At 35.6% G+C, this 20423-nt stretch overlaps 2 protein-coding genes across 2 annotated transcripts; both read left to right on the forward strand.

Annotated features, from left to right (window-relative positions):
* The first annotated feature begins 537 nt into the window (after positions 1-537).
* LOC133680156 (uncharacterized) lies at positions 538-9625 on the forward strand. Its single transcript, XM_062102975.1, has 12 exons — positions 538-627; positions 1135-3669; positions 3798-3924; positions 4021-4109; positions 5185-5429; positions 6188-6274; positions 6403-6502; positions 6964-7171; positions 7269-7404; positions 8596-8653; positions 8773-8911; positions 9516-9625. The coding sequence occupies exons 1-12, from the start codon at positions 538-540 to the stop codon at positions 9623-9625; spliced, it is 3924 nt and encodes a 1307-aa protein (XP_061958959.1).
* A 5425-nt stretch (positions 9626-15050) lies between these two features.
* Positions 15051-19985, forward strand: LOC133679434 (protein PMR5-like). The gene is made up of 5 exons (XM_062102034.1): positions 15051-15807; positions 15920-16091; positions 16781-16959; positions 17294-17452; positions 19424-19985. Exons 1-5 carry the CDS (start codon positions 15467-15469, stop codon positions 19755-19757), a joined length of 1185 nt encoding a protein of 394 aa, XP_061958018.1. The 5' UTR covers positions 15051-15466; the 3' UTR covers positions 19758-19985.
* The last annotated feature ends 438 nt before the right edge of the window (positions 19986-20423 follow it).

Consider the following 20423-nt stretch of genomic DNA (forward strand, 5'->3'; position numbering starts at 1 on the left):
ATTATCATCACATCACAAGCATCAGAAGCATAAAAATAAAAAAATAAAAAAGGGAAGGGTCCACACAAAATCTTGAGGACTGTTGTCGACCACTAGACCCGTTAATCAATGGCTAACAATGTACTACACCGTACAATACTGTGGGCCCTTATACGTTCTTTTCCTTTCTTTAAAGTTTAAACCCTAACCACATATAGAAAGTTAGAAACTGTAAACGTGCCATAGAAATTAAATAATATTCTTCACACACATAATAAATCTTAATAAATCAAAATATTAAATGCCAACAAACCAGACCACTTTTATAGACGGAGAGAGAGATTAGTTTTGTTGCTTGGAGAGAAAGAATAGGAAAAATTTACCGAGTGAGGCTGAGGCTTGAGGGTTGAGACTTGAGAGAGGAAGCAAGCCCAAGGCAACCATATAAAAGCTCCCTGCCTTTTCAAGGGCCCTTCTCTCCTCTGTGACGGCCTTACCACACAAAAAAAAAAAAAAAAAACTTTCAAAGTCTTTACTTTCCATCAAAATTTTGTTTCAATGGCACTGGACTTGGAGAAACGACAATCTGTGAGAATGAGGAAACGCAAAAGAAACGAAATAAAGCTTTCTGTTAATGAGAAAGTAGAGGTAAAATAATAACTCCTTTTTTGAAGGTCTTTTTGCGGGGTTTTGACACCCTTTAGCCTGTTTTTGATTGACTATTTTTTTTTATGGTTTTTCTTGTATTGTTTATTGATTCTTGAATTTAATGTCAAGTTTTAAGGTGGCTTTCGCTTTGATGGGTGCTGCATTGGGCTTTTTATTGGTTTATGTCGGTGTTATTGTTCATCAATGTTTTCAATATGTTTTGTTTTTCCAGACATGCAAGGGTTGATTAGGGGTTCTTTAGAGATTACCAAATTTTTAGTCGAATGGGATACCGTTAATGTAATGGTTTTTTCTTAGTGTTCTTCTCAAGTTATTACCCTGTTATTATATGGAAATTTTCTCTACTGGTGTTTTTTTTTGGTGTAAATTTTGGTAATGACTTATTGAGTAGTTTTTACTTATTTTTGACAATTTAATGTTTTTCATATCTGTATTTTTTTTCACCTTGGATAATGTATTTGTATGTTTAATTTTGAGATTTTATAGGTAAGGAGTGAGGAAGATGGATTTCAGGGCTCATGGCACCCGGGAACTGTCATTGCACGTCGTAGGCAAGGCCTGGACTTAAAATATGAAGTTAAATACGATCATATTCTTAATGATGACGAGTCTGACTATCTTGTTGATCAAGTTTGCGTCTCACTTCCCGTTGATGACACTGATTGTGCCAATGAAGACCGGTGTAACAACCGTGGCCTCATCAGGCCAGCACCACCACCGTTTCAGTTTGGTAAATATGGTCTTCCATACGGAATGTGTGTGGATGTGCATTACCAGGAGGCTTGGTGGGAAGGTGTGATTTTTGATCACGACGATGGTTCAGAGGAGAGGAGGATATTTTTCCCTGATTTGGGCGACGAAATTATGGCAAGTGTCAATAAACTAAGGGTTACTCAGGATTGGAATGAAGTTGATGAGACTTGGCGGCAACGTGGGACATGGTTGTTTCTTGTGTTGATTGAGGAATACGAACAAAAACAATATATTCCCGTTTCCATAAAACAACTTTGGTATGACTTGCGAGAGAAAGAGAGTTTTGAGAAGCTTGGAGGGTGGACTTCTACCGTGAAAGCTTTGTGGAGAAAGTTGGTTTTAGGGGCAATTGATGATAATCTTAAAGTCGTGGTGAATCATCTTTTCCAGGTGACAGGCATTCCAGACGCTACACAGCAGCCGATCGCTAAACCTGTTAATGATGTTAACATGAATCGGAAAGAAGATCTGGTTAAGACCCACGCCATGATACCAGTCGAGAACTCGCTAAATGATTGTCTGCTGTTGTATCCTAGTTGTCCTACGGCTGAATCAACTCTTGACAGGGTCGTGCCAAAATTTTCTTGTGAAGATGATGCAGTTGTGTGTATGAAGCCTCGGGCTTTGTTTGCCTTACCTTCTAACCTGGATGGAATTCCTGCTGTCAGTTCTATAACCAGTGATGAAGGTTTTTCTAACTCCAATTCCAATAAAATCAATGGGTCATCTTCGGGTTCAGCATGCATTCAAAGCAGTTGGCTATGTGCTGGCTCAGACATAGTTCCTGGACCTGAATTTTGCCCAGATGCCATTATCAAATACGCAAAGATGGGTAACAAAAAGCCCACGGGTACTCTAATCAAAGATGTGAGGAAGCATCTTTTACATCAGAGGTGGAAAATTGAATCCATGAAAGATAAAGGCACAAGTAGACTGCGTTACACCTCACCTGACGGGAAGCTGTACCATTCTCTTCGGCAGGTTTGTCTAGATTTTTGTGGAGCTGACAGAGGGATCCTTTCTCCAACCTCTGAAGGTAAGCAGAACAGTTTGCATACTTCTCATGGTGATTCATCTTCTCTTATTGAGCAACAAGAGGATCGGGATCCTTATTGTTGCTCTCAAGTGGTGAGTTCTAATTCTGAAGCAGTTGTTTATAAACCTGAATATTGTCCCGAAGCAATTGTGGAATGGTCTAATCTCTGGTCTAAACATGGATCCGGGACGAGATTCAGGGGAAAGATTAAGAAAGCTGATATGTCACTAAGAGCTAGGAAGCACCTCGCAGCCCTAGGATGGGTGTTTGGCTATAAAACATTTAATGGGAGGCGTGAATTTTACCATCGATCTCCTATGGGGAAGACATACTGGTCACTACGACAAGCCATCGAACACATCTTAGATAAAGGAACATGCACTGATACTTCTAGAGATATGGAAATGGAAAATGACAGTAAAACAGTCGAGGGACAGTTTTCTTGTGAAAAAATATCTTCTGCAATTTGTAAAACGGAGTTTCAGAAGCAAAAAAACTGTTCTAAAGAGTCTTCTTGCTTTTCACTGTCCAAAAAACATCATGACCTTCACGAAATAAATGTTCTAACCACTAGAAAGGCTCGAAGGAAAACAAAGGATAGTTTACATGTTGAAACCCATTCAGATGCTCAAAACACAAGCCGCCCAAAGTCAAGAAGCGGGATAACATCTAGAGGTTTGATTGGATCACGAAATGATAAGAAACATACCAAGTGGGTCCGTGTGCAACGATCAAGCAAAAGAGTGCAGCATGTGGTAGCTCCTGACCCATCACATCATAATCCTCGAACTGTGTTGTCTTTGTTGATAGACAATGATATCGTGTTGCCAAGGACAAAAGTACATTACGGTAGCCAAAAGGATAGAAATCCAACAGTGGAAGGGCGCATAGCTCGTGAAGGGATCAAGTGCAGCTGTTGTGGGAAGGTTTACACCCTTAGTGGCTTTGAACTTCATGCTGGCATCAAATCTTGCAGGTCAGGTGCTAGCAAATACTGCAAGCCAGCTGCCAGCATCTTTCTGGATGATGGGAGGTCTCTGCTAGAATGCCAGATACAAATGATGCGTGACAAGGAGATGAGTAATCACAAGGCAGAAACACCTGATAGTTTGAAGGGAAGTTGGGATCGAGATGGTAATGATCATGTATGCTCTGTTTGTCACTATGGTGGTGAATTAATTTTATGTGATCACTGTCCCTCCTCATTCCATAAAAGATGTCTGGGCATGAAGGTGAGTTATGTGTTTGCTCTTCAGTTCATTTAGAAATTCTAATATGATTTTATTATTGAGATATTTGACTTGTCATGCGAGCCTAAACTTTAGTGCCGTTTTTTATCTTCTCTTTCATGCTTCTATAGGATGTTCCGGATGGAGACTGGTTCTGCCCATCATGCTGTTGTAAAATTTGTGGCCAAAACAAATTGAAAAAAGACACCAAGGATTTTATCGATGGCGTTCTTAATTGCACTCAATGCGAGCACCAATGTAGGTTAATTTTTATCTGCTTGCAGCTAAAGCTGATAACAAATGGAGGGGCGTGTTTGAAATGTCTCTAATATTCCCTCTCTCTATCTGATGCAGATCATATTATGTGTCTGAGTAACAGCTGGACAGATAAATGGAAGGATCATCCTAAAGAAAATTCGTTTTGCAGCAAAAAGTGTGAAGTGGTACTTCAAACTCACTTTCTCTTCCTATTCTTGTTGTGCACAATCAAGCTAAATTTGCATGTATTTGGTTATTAATGATGAGCTCTTGAAAAACAGAATCAGAATTATTTGCTTTACTTGTTCTCATCCATTCAACATATCATATTATTGTTGACACTTGCATCGTAGCCTTGTTATTGGTTTTCTTGAAACTCACAAGGCAGAATTAATGCTAATGGCTTCTGAATCCATGTATCTCATTCCTTTTCCTTGGCATGCTTGCTTGCATTTATGTTTAATACCGTTGCTATAAATACCGGCAAATCAATCGTATATGTTTTGCATATTAGCTGGTTTTGATTCCATTTTAGATGAAGCTGAAGATTCAGTGGATTACCTACACCTGCCCTATCAACTAAGATCATTTTAGGTGCTAAATCCTTGGATGATAGGCCTGAAGTAAAAACGTGAAAAAAATGGTTATATTGCTGCTTGGGGAAGGATGACACTACACAGTCAGAAGCTTTAGAGCCTTAGGCATAACCAGCACTTGATCAAATTCCCCACATTCTACCCCCAATAGAAACATAACAGAACTTGTAATAGATACAATGCGATTTACTTTACACTCATTCCTCCCTTCCTCCTTCACCTCTTTGATTGAGTAGAGGCCATATGCACAAGTTTTAAGGGGGATGGCTCTTTTTTCAGATTCTTAGAGACCTTATGATGTGATTTATATGATCCAAGTGTAACTACGAGTTTTTTTCTATTAAGAGATTTAATGTTGTGCTATTATATAATTTAGTCAGCTTGATTGGTTACACTCGATGATGTTGTTTTTTTTATGTATACGAGGATCAATTGACAATAATCAATTAGTATATGAGTTGCAAAGATAAGTAAGAATTAAATCTTCGTAGGCTATTGTCCCCCCCAAAAAAAAAATAAAAAAATCACTGTAGACCATCTTATAATGCATGGTGCCAGTAGCTTATACCTGCAACAAAATATATGTTCAATGAATATTCTTCTTGGAATGTCATGGAGGTTGTCACACTTTGATTTTACTGTTATGATGGTGTCCCTGTTGTAGATATTTTTGGGCCTTCAAAAGCTTCTAGGAAAACCAATTCCAGTGGGTGTGGACAATCTTACTTGGACGTTATTCAAGTATATGCAGTCTGATCAGCATAAACTTGATGCTTTTGATGATGAGACCCTGGTTGAGACCTACAGCAAGCTCAAAATAGCACTTGATGTGGTGCATGAATGTTTCGAGCCCATTGAGGAACCTCGCACCGGGAGGGATCTTATGAAAGATGTTATTTTTAGTAATGGGTGAGAATTTATTATTTAAGACAAATTATCCTAACCAGTTTGTGTTTTCTGTTACATGGTATTTGGTATATTTTATTCATAGAGCATACTTAAAGTGGTATTTTAAAATTTGCACAACCAAAATCTAACTATTCTGGATCTTATATTAGTACTGAACCAAGAGGCTCCTGATTTTGTCTTTGTTTTTTGTATCTTGAATCACAAACAAAATCCATATTGAGCATATTTTAATTGGCTGCCAATGCGTTTTTCTATAACAAGTGCAGAAAAGGTGGAAGTTTTCAGAAACAAGCAAGCGCAGAGGCAAAAGATGGTTTCAAAAAGAATGTTTAGAAAAATGTTTGGATTCACACTATTTCCACCTCACTAAAAATGATGCAGCCATAGCAGTCTGAAACAATCCCCACCCCCATAATAATTTGCTCTTCATACTATTCCTAATTATTTTCAGTTCTCTACTTATTAAGTTACTTTATCTTTCATCATGCTTTATGAAATGTGTTGATTAGTCACTGGACTTTCTTGATACATTCTAATTTATGGATTATTGAGTTATAATTACCTTGTAACAGTAAGGATGAGTTATTATTATTATTGGTGGTAGGCAGGTTATCATCTTTGGACTGTCTTCTTGTAAGGTGTCAGTTGTTATGACAATTATTCTTGATTTTGACATAATTTTATGTTCTTAGTTTGAATTTGATTCTCTCCATACTAGATGTCAGGCATGGTTAATGTTTCAGTATTTGACTTTGCAGGTCAGAACTTAACCGTTTGAACTTTCAAGGGTTCTACACCATACTTTTGGAGAAGAATGACGAGTTAGTTAGTGTGGCTACTGTAAGGTGACTTCATAGAATCTCTTTATTCACACAATGGTAGTCTGTGTGGGATTAGAAATAGTTGCTGAGCAGCCTTGCCTTTATGTTTTGTGAGATAATGGTTATCTCACAATGATAGTTTCTTGTTCAAGGATTCATGGAGACAAAGTAGCAGAAATACCACTTGTTGGCACAAGATTCCAATTTCGGCAACTTGGAATGTGTCGCATACTAATGGATGTGCTTGAAAAGGTAATCCACCGTGCCTGTCTGTAATCCGGCTTTCTTTTTTTATGTTCATTTATCCCAATTTCCTTGTGGTTTTTGAAGATTTGGCTTGCAACCCCTGTAATGCTTTCCTTCACTCGAAACTTTAATAACTGCAATACATCAAGTGGCTGTGATAGGCATCGTGTTAATCTACCGAATGAGGTGGCTTATCATTATACTTTTCAAAGCGCTCATTGAATGCCATCGAAAAATGAAAATAATTACAAGTTTTACGTTGTCATGGAAATTAGGAATAGCTTTCTGAAAAGAGAGTTTTTTTTTTCCTTCACGTTGATGTCATTTCTTGACTTGAGAGAGGAATGCATTTATTTATCAAGGATGACACAAGTCCTAAGCATAGCGATCTCTTTTCTACTATGCTGCTACAAGTGGATATATTTTGGCCAAATTTGTCAGTGCTGTTCCGTTTTTTTCCCCTTCAGAAGCTCATGGAATTAGGAGTCCAGAGACTGATTTTGCCTGCTGTTCCTGGTGTCCTAAACACATGGACTGGTTCGTTTGGATTTTCAAAGATGACAGACTCTGAGAGATTGCAGTTTGTAGATTACACTTTCCTAGATTTTCAGGATACCGTCATATGCCAGAAACTATTAATGAAGTTGCCTTCTGCACAATCAAGCCCATTGAAAGGTTTGTTGAATATCTCCCACTTACTCTGTTTGAGGACAAGTGAAAAAGAATATTTGTTTATCAATCATCAAACATGTTCTTGTATTCTGTAATGCAGAAATCCAATCTACACTTCTTGATGATGTTTATGGAAGTGGTGAATGCATTGATGCCAATGACTCTAGTCCTGTCCCTGAAGTACTTGAAACAGATCAAAATGAGGATGGTGGAACCATGGAACAAGGACCAGTGGAGTATGTCCAGTCTCTTACTTCCTCTATTAAAAAATGGAAAAAGAAAGGAAATAGTCTAGGAAACAGCAAAACACAAGGGCTTAAAATGCTTTATTTTGGGGGGAAAGTAACTTTTTTAGTTACCAGATACGGGGCTAGGTTGGAAAAGTGCCGTCCAGGAAGTTGCCTTTATTTGAGAATCTGAGTAATTAATTTGTATAAAATTTGCTTAGAATTATCGGAGGGTGATAATTAAAATGGTCGGATAAAATTTGTTTTGTAGATTTCCAGTTACTTTATGTTCGCTTTTATGCTTGTAGAAAGGACAAGGCGCTGGCAAATGAATCCTTAGAGACTTCCTTCTACTTGGCAGTATCACGCTAGCTGCTCAAAAGATCAGTTTGAGATTTATGTAGGATGGCACGTGTTTCTTTTGCAAGATATCTAGTGTTCATCTGCCCTGTAGACCTGATTAGAACAAGGTAGAGGGAGGATTAAGGAAAAAGAAAATAACTCAAGGTGAGGTACTGGTAATGCTGGGCTGATGTTTCCATGTTTCTATCTCGTGTTCCAATGTCCTTCTCAACTATATATGATATGCACTTGATCTAGTAAGCACCATGCCACCTATCAAGTTCAAGTGGAATGGCTGAATTTCTGTTAGATTAAATTATGAAGGATAGGAGGGAGACAACAGCTGATACACACCATCAGACCCCTCTTAAGTAGGAACATCTGAGAGCTCTTACATGTTCCAGTCACTGAGTCCTATGTATTAAATCCTTGTTTCTAGCAGGGTTCTAGTCTAATGGGTCTGTCTGCTTGCACACATTTTATGTGTAATTGCTTTAATTATTAGCACCAACCTAGGGGGTTTATGTCATGTCAAGCAGCAAGAAGGAATCTACCATGTAATTAGCAGCCACGGAAAGCAATGAATCATTCATGAGGAGGAAAGAGAGGACTGCGGGGTGCGCATGCTGAGGGGAGATGGCTATTGCTTATTTCTAGAGGTTATAAATAAGATGGAATTCACATTTTGATCATCACATAAAGGCAACTCCTGTTTTGTCTGAGTAGAGTATGCAATACCCATATTTAATTGGCTTAAAAAATTCACATGATTTTTTTTTTTTCATTTTGTGCTTAGAATTTCTATATCCGTTTTTGCTTGTTATGTTGCTGAGTGCTGACTGTCGCTATTGTCAACAGTGTTGCTGCAAGCAATATCAGTGATGTAATCACAAGGCCTGTTCATCAAGTAGTTGTGGTAAGTTATGGTACTTGAAACGGAGAGCCATGTCATCTTCTATCATGTCTTAATTTGTGGAACGTAACCTTCACTTTTTATACATTTTATACAAGATTCCTTAGCATGTTTCTTGTCAGGTTAACCAGCCATATCATCTTGAATGTGAACCCTGCAATGCCAAAATCAACAAGTCCTTGGTTGAGGATTCCGCTTTTAAGAAGGAAATCATGGTCGGTGATAATGGTTCGAGCATTCGTAATCGCGGAAGATGGTTCGGTAATGAGGGCGACTTAAAGTGCTACCAAAGAAGAAATACAGTAGCCCGTCAGAACTGAGTTTCGTTTTACTTGAATGATCAGATCCCCAGGTCTAGCGAGATAAATTCTATCTCACCGTGGCATAAGTGGAGCCTGCCATTTTGATTGGTTCAGCACTAAAATTTTTGCTCTGCGCCAAAAATTTCCATGTACGGAAATATTAAGGGGAAAGGAGGTTCTCATTGTTGGCATGCTTTTTATGTATAGCAGCTATAGACATTAGATACGAAGATGAGCTCATTTTGGGTTCTCTATTTTGGACAGGAGCTCAGGGTAGGAATGTAACGACGAACGAGGCCAGATGCATTAAATAATCAGCTATTCAAGTGAAATGGAAATTGGAGTGTAAACTGTGTAGTTCCTGCCTAATTTTCCTTAGCACCTTCTGCTAGCTAGCTAGCTTCTTGGTAAAGTAGGTAAACAACCAAGAGCTCCCCATTGTTCCTATAAACACGTCTTCATGTTATTGGTGTTGTCACCTTACCGTGTCTCCGACTTCCATCTACTTCTGTTGGTACAATAGACATTGCTTTTGATTCTGCTGGTGTTGGTCCATACACCAGTTTCCGGCGGTAGAGTCCTCAGGTATGTCAACCGTACTGTTGGCTTCATAGATTTTGCCATGGCTTCACCATACAGGTACTTCATCAATTGTCAGGAGAATATTTGCTAAAAGGATGATAATCTTTTAACATACAAATAACCATGTCAGCTATGTGTGAAATTGTATATTTGGAAAACCAGTTAAATAATTAATGTTGCAACATTTGCTGCCTATGGCGAAAAAACTGTGTGATGGCACAAGTGATCCTGCATTAGAATCCATCTGCTGTCGGCCAGTAAGGTATGTTTTTCTTACTTAAATTTACTAGAGCCAATAACTCGATAAATAATTATAGATAACAAGTAGAACTTAAATACTGGGAATGGACCAATTTTGATGTGGGGAGGAAAAAATTCTTAATTTGAAGATGATGTTAAGTTGATTATCCATTAAAATAAAGAATCAGTTTGTAGTTCAATGGCTATGAATGAAAATGGGGATAAAAGAAAGAGAAAGAGAATGTGGAGAAATGGGTAAGTTTTTAGTTGGTTATCCAGAATTGAAAGACTGGTGGCTTGGACTTTTGGGACAGGGAAGAGGAAAGGGTGTAGAAGCAGACGATGTTTGGGTCTAAGCAAATTTTAATTTAAGACAACAAATGCAGAGCAGACCAAAGCCTTTGAACAATACAAAGACTGCCCCTTTCTTTACACACAGACAATTGCGTTTGGTATTTGTGGCAGCGGCACGGTGCTTCGAGGGTGTATGTCTACACGGCTGTAGCTGTGTTTTATTTAAAACGTAGTCCGTAGCTGTTTGGTAATAACAAAATTTACTTTACTGTGCATGGGATCCACATGTTTTTTGCGTTTAAAACGCTGGAAAAGAAAAGCTACGAAAACCTGCTTTGCATGCATTGTAGAAACCTACGGATAGTGCAATTCACTGTTGTTCACGAGTGAATTGCACTGTTCACGGTTTTTTTTTTAAGTGTGTTAATTGTATTAATTTTTTTAAAAAAAAACTAGTTTAGAGAATTAAATTCATTCGCGATGTGAATAATATTTTTTTCTTGAAAAACTAGTATAGAGTGAATTAAATTTACGCGCACAGTAATATTAATTTTATATTTGATAATATTTTATCTAATTTTATTACACGCACAAAAAGTTATGAAAACTATAGTTCTTATAGGATGAATTTTGGACGTAATAGAATTATAAATAGTTTAATGGAATAATAAAAAATATTTTATATAAAGTATTATTTTTTCATGATGTAATGAGAGTAATTAATTTTACAATATTTAAATTTAAAACCATCAATATTAATATATTTTTTAAAAAATTATTTTATAACCTCAATTTCAAAAGCATTCTTAACCAAACACATTAAACTATTTTTTCTTTAATCTCAATTTTAAATACAGTTCTAATCAAACATCTATTTTTTCAAACCAACCTCAACTAAAAGTGCTTTTTATAAAACAACTTTTTTTAAATCACAACTAACGCAAAACCAAACACACTCTTGCTGTGCTCTCCTTGACTTCTTACGCGGTTTTTTTTTGTCCTTGAAGTTGGAAGCTTTGATTTCACTATGCTCATGCTGTGCTTCCCTTCTCCTTTAATTTACTAGTTACCACTACTTTGGATTTTTGCTTTATCAAAACAAATAAACATTCTATAAATCCCATCAAGGCGGGGGGGGGGGGCAAGTTCCATAATCTTTTTACTGTCATATGTGTTATCTATGTTATGACAACTTAAGTTACTATTCAATACTTATTTTTGTGACTATGTATTTTGATTCAGTTCATCAAACAAAGTGAGGATAAAGTTGCTTGGATAAAAAAAATGATGCATAGTTTTGTTGACATTTGCATAGTTTTTGTTTTTCTTTCTTTCCCCGTAATTATATTATTATATTATATTATATTATATTATATTATAACATATACTAAAAAGTAAAAGTTGTTTTTTTTTGTTTTTAATATTTTTTTTCTTTCAATGAATTATTTTTAATTAATTTAGTTTGTTAATGTTAAATTTTTTTATTTAATTATCAGACTTTCACGACATAAATTCCAGGTTTGATGAGTTAACCTGGTTTGATGAGTTAACCCGAAAGTTTTTTTCTTTTTAATTAATTTTTTTTTGTTTAGTTTAGTTTGTTAATGTTAAATTTCTTTCTATTTAATTATCAGACTTTCATGACACGTATCCCGGGTTTGACGTGTTAACCCAGTTAATTCTGGTAAACCCGTCAGTTTTTTTTCTATTTAGTTATCAAACTTTCATGATGTGAATATCAGGTTTGACAGGTTAACCTAATTTGAAGGGTTAACATGACACGTATCTCAAGCTTGACGGGTTAACTTGGTTTAACGGGTTAATCCAATTAATTCTGGTAAACCTGTCAAATTTTTTTTCTATTTAGTTATCAAACTTTTATGATGCGAATTCCATGTTTGACAAGTTAACCTGATTTGAAAAGTTAACTTCGTTAATTCATATTTTTTTTCTTTTTCTTCATTAGTTTTTTCCTTCCTATTGGTTTTTTTTCTTTTAAATTAATCTATTTAATTATCATACTTTTATGACACGACCTTATAGCTAGACCTACATCCAATGCTCTTGGGTCTGGTGTTTTAACCAGACTCATTTAAACTTAAGTCATGTAAGTTTAATATTATTATTAATATTATAAATATTATTTTTGGGTCAAGTGTTACAGCTAGACCCAAGGCTTTTTGATATATCTTTGCAGAAAGACCTAACAATATTAGATCTTAACCTTTTTTGATATTTTTTATGCAAAAAAAAAAAATTAACCCGTGGCGTATGCCTTTGTTTTTTTTCTTTTCCTTTTCCTTTTTAAACCTTTTATTATGAACTGCACGATGCAGTTCACAGTGAAAAAGCTTATGCCATTTTTTTTGTTTATAGTTTTTTAATATTAAATTTTTGTATTTAATTATCAGGCTTTCATGACACAGATCCCAGGTTTGATGGTTTAACCCAGTTAATTCAGATTTTTTTTCTTTTTCTTCATTAGTTTTTTTTTTCTTTCTGTAGGTTTTTTTCTCTTTGCTTTTTCCTTTTTAGTTAATCTTTTTTTTTCAATTTAATTCATTAATATTAAATCTTTTTTCTATTTAGTTATCACATTTTCATGACACGAATCCCGGGTTTGACGGGTTAAACTGATTTGGTGGGATTGACCCAGTTGATTTAGATTTTTTTTCTTTTTTCTTATTAGTTTTTTTATTCCGATTTCATCTTTTAATATTGTATGCAGTCCACAGTGAAAAGACTAATGCCTTTAGTTTTGTTTTTTTAGTTTTTTTTCTTTTTATGCCTTTCAATGTGGACTGCACAATGGAATCCAGATGAAAAGACCGATGCCTTTTTTTTAATTAATTGTATTTGTTTAGTTTGTTGATATTAAATATTTTTCTATTTAGTTATCAAACATTCATGACACGGATCTTAAGTTTGACGAGTTAACCCATTTAATTTAGATTTTTTTTTTTTTTTCATTAGTTTTTTTCTTCTTATAAGTTTTTTTACTGTTATTTTTTCTTTTGAATTAATATTTTTTTATTTAATTTAGTTATTGGTTGATGCCTTTTTTCTATTTAGTTATCTTAGGTTTGACTAATCAGAGGAATTTTTTTTTGCTTTTTTGCCATTTTTATGCCTTTGCCTGTGGACTCCACAGTGCAGTCCACAGTGAAAAGACTGATGTTTTTTATTTGTTTTGGTTTTTTTCTTTTTTATTAATTTTTTTCGTTTAATTTAGTTCGTTAATGTTTAATTTTTTTCTATTTAGTTATCAAACTTTCATGACACGGATTCCGGGTTTGACGGGTTAACCTGATTTGATAGGTTAGCCCAATTAATTATGGGTAACACGTCAATTTTTTTCTATTTAGTTATTAAATTTTCACGATACGAATCCAAGGTTTGACGGGTTAACCTGCTTTGAAGGATAACCCAGTTAATTCAGATTTTTTTCTTTTTCTTCATTAGTTTCTTTCTTTTTATTGGTTTTTTTCTTTTATTTTGAATTAATCTATTTAATTATCACACTTTTATGACACGAACTTGCAGCCAGACCTACATTCAAGGCTATTGGGTCTTGTATTGCAGCCAAACCCACTTAAACTCAGATCATGCAAGTTTAATGTTATTATTAATATTACTCTTAGATCAGGCTTGTAACCAAACTCAAGACTCTTGGGTATAGCTTTGCAGAAAGACCTAACACTTTTAGATTTTAAATTTTTTTGATATTTTTTATGTAAAATAAATTAACCCGCGACATCGCGCAGCTCATTTAACTAGTATATATATATATAAGTGGACAATAATAATTAAACCCCTTTAAAGTTTAAACTGTTTTTTCTTCCCACAACTCATGGAGGCGCAAAAACATATGCTATCACATTGTCCAGAGGCCCGTAATTCTTGAAAGAGTGTCCACTGATATATATATATATATATATATATATATATATATATATATATATATATCATGATCACATAAATTTTGAAAAATTGTTACAAGCAAGGTGATCGCATTTAGCTTTCATGCCAAATTTCTTCAGAGGTCCATGTGATTTATTTGTTTATTTTAAATATAGCCCTGATATTCCATCAATCTTATGTTTCATTGTCATTTTCAAAGAAACGGTGCCAGTCCTCTTTTTTCTCCACCGAAGAAATGCTTCATTAATTCTCAACAAAAGAGAAGACATTAACAAACTCGAAAGGAGCTTGGACTAAATTACTTGCGTGCATATAGCCAACATATCAAATGCTTCTGTTAAATTGATCTCCAGAAGAAAAGCCCTCTTCCCCCCTCACATCCTATACTCTTTTCCAGATTGATCTTCTCCCAAAGGTATCCAGCTTCTGCACCTGGAGCCACGATCACATCCATGCCAACAATCCAAATATGCTCTTCATTCTCTCATATTTGTTAATTGTATTTTATAATAAAAATTGTATTTATTTCAAGGCTCATATTTACGCAATAAAGCTCATACTTTCAAGGCATATCCATAAATAAAAAATAAAAAAAAATGTTTCTTTAATATTTTAAAAGATTCTCATTCACCTTGAAACCAACTCCGGGCGGAAGGCACAAAAGCTTTTGTATAAAGCTCACGCTTACGCAATTGGATTTGTATTGTGATAAGAGATTGTTTGAAGGTAGAAGGGAACAGAATGATGTTCTTGTGTATGTGCACGAAGGAAAGCAAAGAACATTATACATTCAAAAGATTGATTCTTTGATAGGAAGGAAAATATCTGCTCTTTATCCATGTTAGCTGCTATGCTTCTCTTTTCTATTCTATGCAGATTGGATCTCAAACTCTGAGGCGCCATCATGATTTTAACATACAAAAACAACAGACAATACACATAGGTGAAGATGACCTCACTGTCCTATGTGTCTGTCTCAAATAACAAAAAGCATATGAAAAAAAAAAAACAATGTTTCCAAACCCTTTTGGCCCCTCCTCAGTCTTCGTCGGTCATGCTTCTCTCCTTTTTTGCCTTCTAATATTTTCTCATTGCCTCCTTACACTTTTCGAGGTAAGTGTTGGCAATTAATATCTAGAGTTACACATAAATACGAGTGGATCCAAGAGCACCCCATGATTTGTGGACAAAAAACTGAACTTGCAGATGAATCAATAGCCTCTAAAGGAATTGAAGAACTCTGTTCAAAAGTCTAAAATCAAAACCTTCAACAATCCAATATGCAACTCATGTGAACCCATCTCGGCTACCTTCACATGCACACAACAAAACAAAAACCCCACCATTCTTTTATAAGACTACACAATCCTCCTAAGCCCTATCCCCTCTCTTTTTTCATAGCGATCTCTCTTTGCTTTTTTACTAGCTTTTTAGCGCTACTTCCTTTTGCTTTTCTCACCCTTCCCTCCTCTAAAAAATGTCTCTTGCTTGTATCCGGTCCTCTTGCAATCTATTAGCATCATGTTTTGCGATTGTTTTCTTGGTTTTGCTTCAAACCAAGGTTGCAACTTCAGCTTTGATAATGAGCATGAGGAACCACCACAACCACCACCAGCATAGATTGCCAAGGCTGCAAGCTAATCAAAGTACTTGTGCATTGTTTGTCGGCACTTGGGTTCGTGATGAATCATACCCATTGTATCAATCTTCTAATTGCCCAACCATTATTGACGCTGAATTCAACTGCCAAATGTATGGTAGGCCTGACTCTGATTATCTCAAGTACAGATGGCAGCCTCTCAATTGTGAGCTCCCAAGGTAACAGAGAACATCATCCAGTGTTAAATCCTTTTGGGTCCTCCTTCTGTTTTACATTTCTTGTGCTGTGAATGCAATTGTTGGACTTATGTTTAATTTTTATATGGTTTAGATTCAATGGGCTTGAATTTTTGCTAAATATGAGAGGGAAAAGTATGATGTTTGTGGGGGACTCCCTTGGACGGAATCAATGGGAGTCTTTGATTTGCTTGATTTCATCGTCGGTGCCTCGAACTTCAACACAAATGAGTAGAGGAGATCCCTTTTCCATCTTCAAGTTCTCGGTAAGTTCCCCTGTTCCAAATAGCCACTACTGCCACAGTACTTTACTTGAGATGCGAATTGATAAGATTCATGTGCTTGCTGCTAGTGGCCTACAAGGCTGCAATTTGAACACTAAAAAATGTTGTACCTGCCGGAGTCTTTTCATTATCTTGAGCCCAGCAATATATGGACGAAACATGAAAGAAGTGGTTTTTTTTCCAGGACTCGTCTTTTTTTCTTGACAATCGAACTTCGATTGTGAACTTGGTCAAATAGTGTCATTTTTGTCATTTTCTTAACATCATAGTGTCAGGAAGAGAATAAATTTTCAAAACATGATTCCACTGCTATACTAAAAAAAAAATACCTGAGTTTACCGTGGTGTTTTCTATTTTTCAAACTTTAACCTGGAATTGTACGAGTTTTAGTAAAAAAAAGGGAGGAATGGGTGAGTCGTTGTCCTGCATTTAGTCATGATTGGATTTGAATAAAAATCGGACGGCTATTATTACACTGATTTAAATAGCATGAAAAGTCGGATATGGTGGTCATAGTTTTGAGGGGCCCTAACCCTAACTGTTGGCGTGCTTTATCACCGTTGACGCCAAAGTTGCCAGCTGCGGCACATTAGCTAAGGTAAATTTCGGACGTCAAAAGGAGATCAAGGAAATGGAGGTTATTTTCCTGATCTGGGTTTGGTATTGTGCAGGATTATGACGTGTCTATTTCCTTTTATAAAGCTCCATATTTGGTAGACATAGATGTGGTACAAGGGAAGAGAGTTCTCAGGCTAGAGGAAATTTCGGGGAATGCCAACGCCTGGCGAAATGTTGATGTGCTGATTTTCAACACCGGTCACTGGTGGAGTCACCAAGGTTCTCTCCAAGGGTAAGAACTAACAAGTACTGTTGCAATTGTCTTTGTTTTAATCCTGGTTCTTGAGTTTTTTTGCTTGCTAGCACAACTGAAAAATATTTCGCAAATCAGCACAACTTAAAAAATAATTCACAAGAAAAGAAAAAAGAAAAAAGAACAAGGCGTAGTGATGTATATCAGAGCTCCAATGATGAAACTCCTAGTGTTACTAGTCAGACTAGTGCCAGGAAAAAACTCAAATTGTGTTCGTTGATGGGCTATCTTTCTTGAGTGTAGATGAAAATCAATAAATGTAACAGTACGTACCAATTGGATTTGTTAAATAAAAGTAGCGTGTGATGGACAGATGGGATTACATGGAATCAGGAGGTACATTCTACCAAGATATGGATCGTCTGGTTGCATTGGAAAGAGGGCTAAGAACATGGGCTAAATGGGTGGACTCCAACATCGACACTACAAGAACCAGAGTCTTTTTCCAGTCCATCTCTCCTACACATTACAAGTACGTCTCCCCCCCCCTCTCTCTCATCTAATTGGTCTTTGCTTCGAATCTTATTGTCCGTTTGGAGTGGTTTTAGCACTAAAAAAGGGGTCCAGTTTTAGGGATGTCTGTGAGTACGGCAGTTGTAGTTTTTAAAAATATTTTTTTTACTTAAAATAATATTTTTCTATTTTTTAAAAAATTATTTTTAATATTAGGACTGATAACACTTTAAAAATATTAATTTAAAATATAAAAATAAAAATAATACGAACACGATGGAGAGTTGAATCGGTAATAGGGAAGGGTGCAAGTTGCAATCGATGGGTGCTTCCCCAACAGGGTCATTTAATGTAATTATAACGAATATTGCGGGTTATTGATAGACGGGGAAGGCAGGCAAGGGTAGAACGGGCAACGACAAAAAAGAAATAATAATATTGATGATTACTAGATAAAGAAATCGGCAAATTCTACATCGCTGTCAGCTCAAAACGCCGCTTTCACAAACAAATGAAGACGCGTTAGTTAAAAGTAAATAATGAAAAAATAAGTTAAAAATAAAAAGAAAATATCAATATATTAATATTGATTGAAATTAACTAAAAAATGTAGGATGGTAACTTGAATTAATTAAATTTTTTTTCAAATAATAACTAGAGGTGTTTTTTTATCAAAAATTTCTTAGAAAATAATTATCTTGAAAAATTAGTATCTTCTTATATGTCAAGAACGAACGATATTTTCTAAGGACCGGGACGGCGTGCTGCAGTCAAATCGTCTTTGTTCTTAGGTCGCTGTGTTCCGGCTAGATTGTCGGCAACACAGTGAATTACTATTCTTTTTTTATATATTTCATTAAAAAATACTTTCAAACACTTATCTAATACTTATAAACTCAAATATAACCTCAGAAACTATGTTTAAACAGCAAATAAAAACATAAATCAATTTGAAAGCTTTTAGATTCATAATTTCAAATCCTCATAAATCTGAAGATGAAATGGTTTAATTTTGGTATTAATAGATTTTTGGAAGCGAGAGCATTTAATCTCATTTTTTATTCTCTTTTTCCCTCTTCCCTTTATTTACTTGTAATTTTTAAATTCCACGTCATTTTTTAATATTGGGAAGTCTGAACAAGAGAATTAGATTAGCCATTATCGAGTTTTTCACTTTAAATAGTTTAGGTTTTTTTTTTTTTAATCTAATGATGTATTTTAGTTACATGAAAAAAAGGGTATTTAGAATGGCATTGACATTCTAATGCAACAACACTGTAGTAGACACCCACCCAAGAAATCAGAAATCCGAGTACAAAATAAACTAGCATTAGTGTTGTTTAAAAATATCGAATTGATTGTTTTTTAAAATATTTTTTTGTTTGGAAATATAATAAAATAATATTTTTTATTTTTTAAAAATTAATTTTTTATATTAATATAACAAAACGATTTGAAAATATAAAAAAATTAAATTTTTTTTCAAAAATAATTTTAAAACTCAAAAATAAATATGCTAGCAATTCGATCGAATATGCTAGAAGAGGCAAATTAATTAATGGACCCCCAGAGATCCCAACTATGGATTTGACATGAAATAATTTGAATCAACTGCAGGGAATAATCTGCAATTGCAATGAAACCAATTTCAGTCATCACATAAGACTTTTTTAGAGCCTTGAAGCTTAAAGAGTAGTGACCATAATTATTTCATCTGTCCAGGCAGAGTGTCAGGAAAAATAAAATTCATGTTCAACTAATTACACAAAAGACTAGAGAATGCATGATATCACAAGCCTTGGAGAGGGGTCATTTGCCCCCGAGTGAAACCTGAAAACGAACACCGATCATTTGTCTGTTGTCAGCGGCAGTGGCATTACTATTCCTCGTTTAATAGGATCGTGCATGTAATTAGCGTCTAAAGAATCAAGTATTACTCTGCTAAGCTGGAAATTAACAGCAAACCATTTTGGTTATTGATCTGTGACAGTCCAAGTGAATGGAGCGCGGGGACGACAGTAGCAACAACGAGAAATTGCTATGGCGAGACAACACCAATGAATGGAATGACATACCCTGGAGCATACCCTGATCAAATGAGGGTAGTGGATACCGTGATCAGAGGCATGCATAATCCTGCATATTTGTTGGACATCACAATGCTCTCAGAGTTGAGAAAAGATGGGCACCCATCAATTTATAGTGGCGATCTGAGCCCTCAGCAGAGGGCGGATCCATCGGGATCCGCGGATTGTAGCCATTGGTGCCTTCCTGGACTGCCTGATACTTGGAACCAATTGTTCTACGCTGCCTTGTTCTTTTAAGTCTAGTTTATTGTTATTTGTTAACTACCAATTCTAATGATATATACGTGTTCGGAGAGATGCATAATTTGCAATCCTCTTGTCTTCTATTGTTTTGTATGATCTTTAGACTAAGATATACATATGTTGCAATTAGCCCACCTTGTAAATTAGTGATAATGTATACCACGAAGAGAGATGATTCCTTGTTGGGCGACTGGGATAAAACTTGCTACTTTATTTTGCTAATTAACTTGATCCCTTCATGGACTCGGATTAGTTATTCCTGAAGTGAAAAACTGCAAGAATGATAGTGGTCATTTAAGCCCAGCTCATGTGGGATCTGGAGCCCTTGTTCTATAGCATGTTTGGTAAATGTTACCATGGGATTGAATGGGACTTGTAGTTATTTCTGTTAGGCATTTTGTCTTGCCGGGTCAAATATACCAGCTGCCTGGTTTAAGTGATGGCCAGGAGTAATTTCTAGATAAATGCTCTGTATCCTTTGTTTTCCTTTATCATGATTTTGTCCAGCTCGTTATGATCCGATTGCTGACCGCCATAGACTGGCAGCAGGAGAGAAAATTTGGAACCCTGTTGCCTACTCTCCACAGAAGCAAAATATGTATAATTTGCATATGCCTTTGTTGTCCATTGACAGTAGCGTGGTCCCTTTAGTTTCAGAGA

Source organism: Populus nigra, chromosome 19 (assembly GCF_951802175.1).
Source record: "Populus nigra chromosome 19, ddPopNigr1.1, whole genome shotgun sequence".
Taxonomy (NCBI): domain Eukaryota; kingdom Viridiplantae; phylum Streptophyta; class Magnoliopsida; order Malpighiales; family Salicaceae; genus Populus; species Populus nigra.

Coding starts and splice junctions, on each gene's coding strand:
- LOC133680156 (XM_062102975.1), top strand. CDS start 538: ATGGCACTGGACTTGGAGAAACGACAATCTGTGAGAATGAGGAAACGC. Junction 3,670..3,797: donor AAAGATGTCTGGGCATGAAG/GTGAGTTATGTG, acceptor ATGCTTCTATAG/GATGTTCCGGATGGAGACTG. Junction 5,430..6,187: donor GATGTTATTTTTAGTAATGG/GTGAGAATTTAT, acceptor TTGACTTTGCAG/GTCAGAACTTAACCGTTTGA.
- LOC133679434 (XM_062102034.1), top strand. CDS start 15,467: ATGTCTCTTGCTTGTATCCGGTCCTCTTGCAATCTATTAGCATCATGT. Junction 15,808..15,919: donor CTCAATTGTGAGCTCCCAAG/GTAACAGAGAAC, acceptor TATATGGTTTAG/ATTCAATGGGCTTGAATTTT. Junction 16,960..17,293: donor CACCAAGGTTCTCTCCAAGG/GTAAGAACTAAC, acceptor TGTGATGGACAG/ATGGGATTACATGGAATCAG.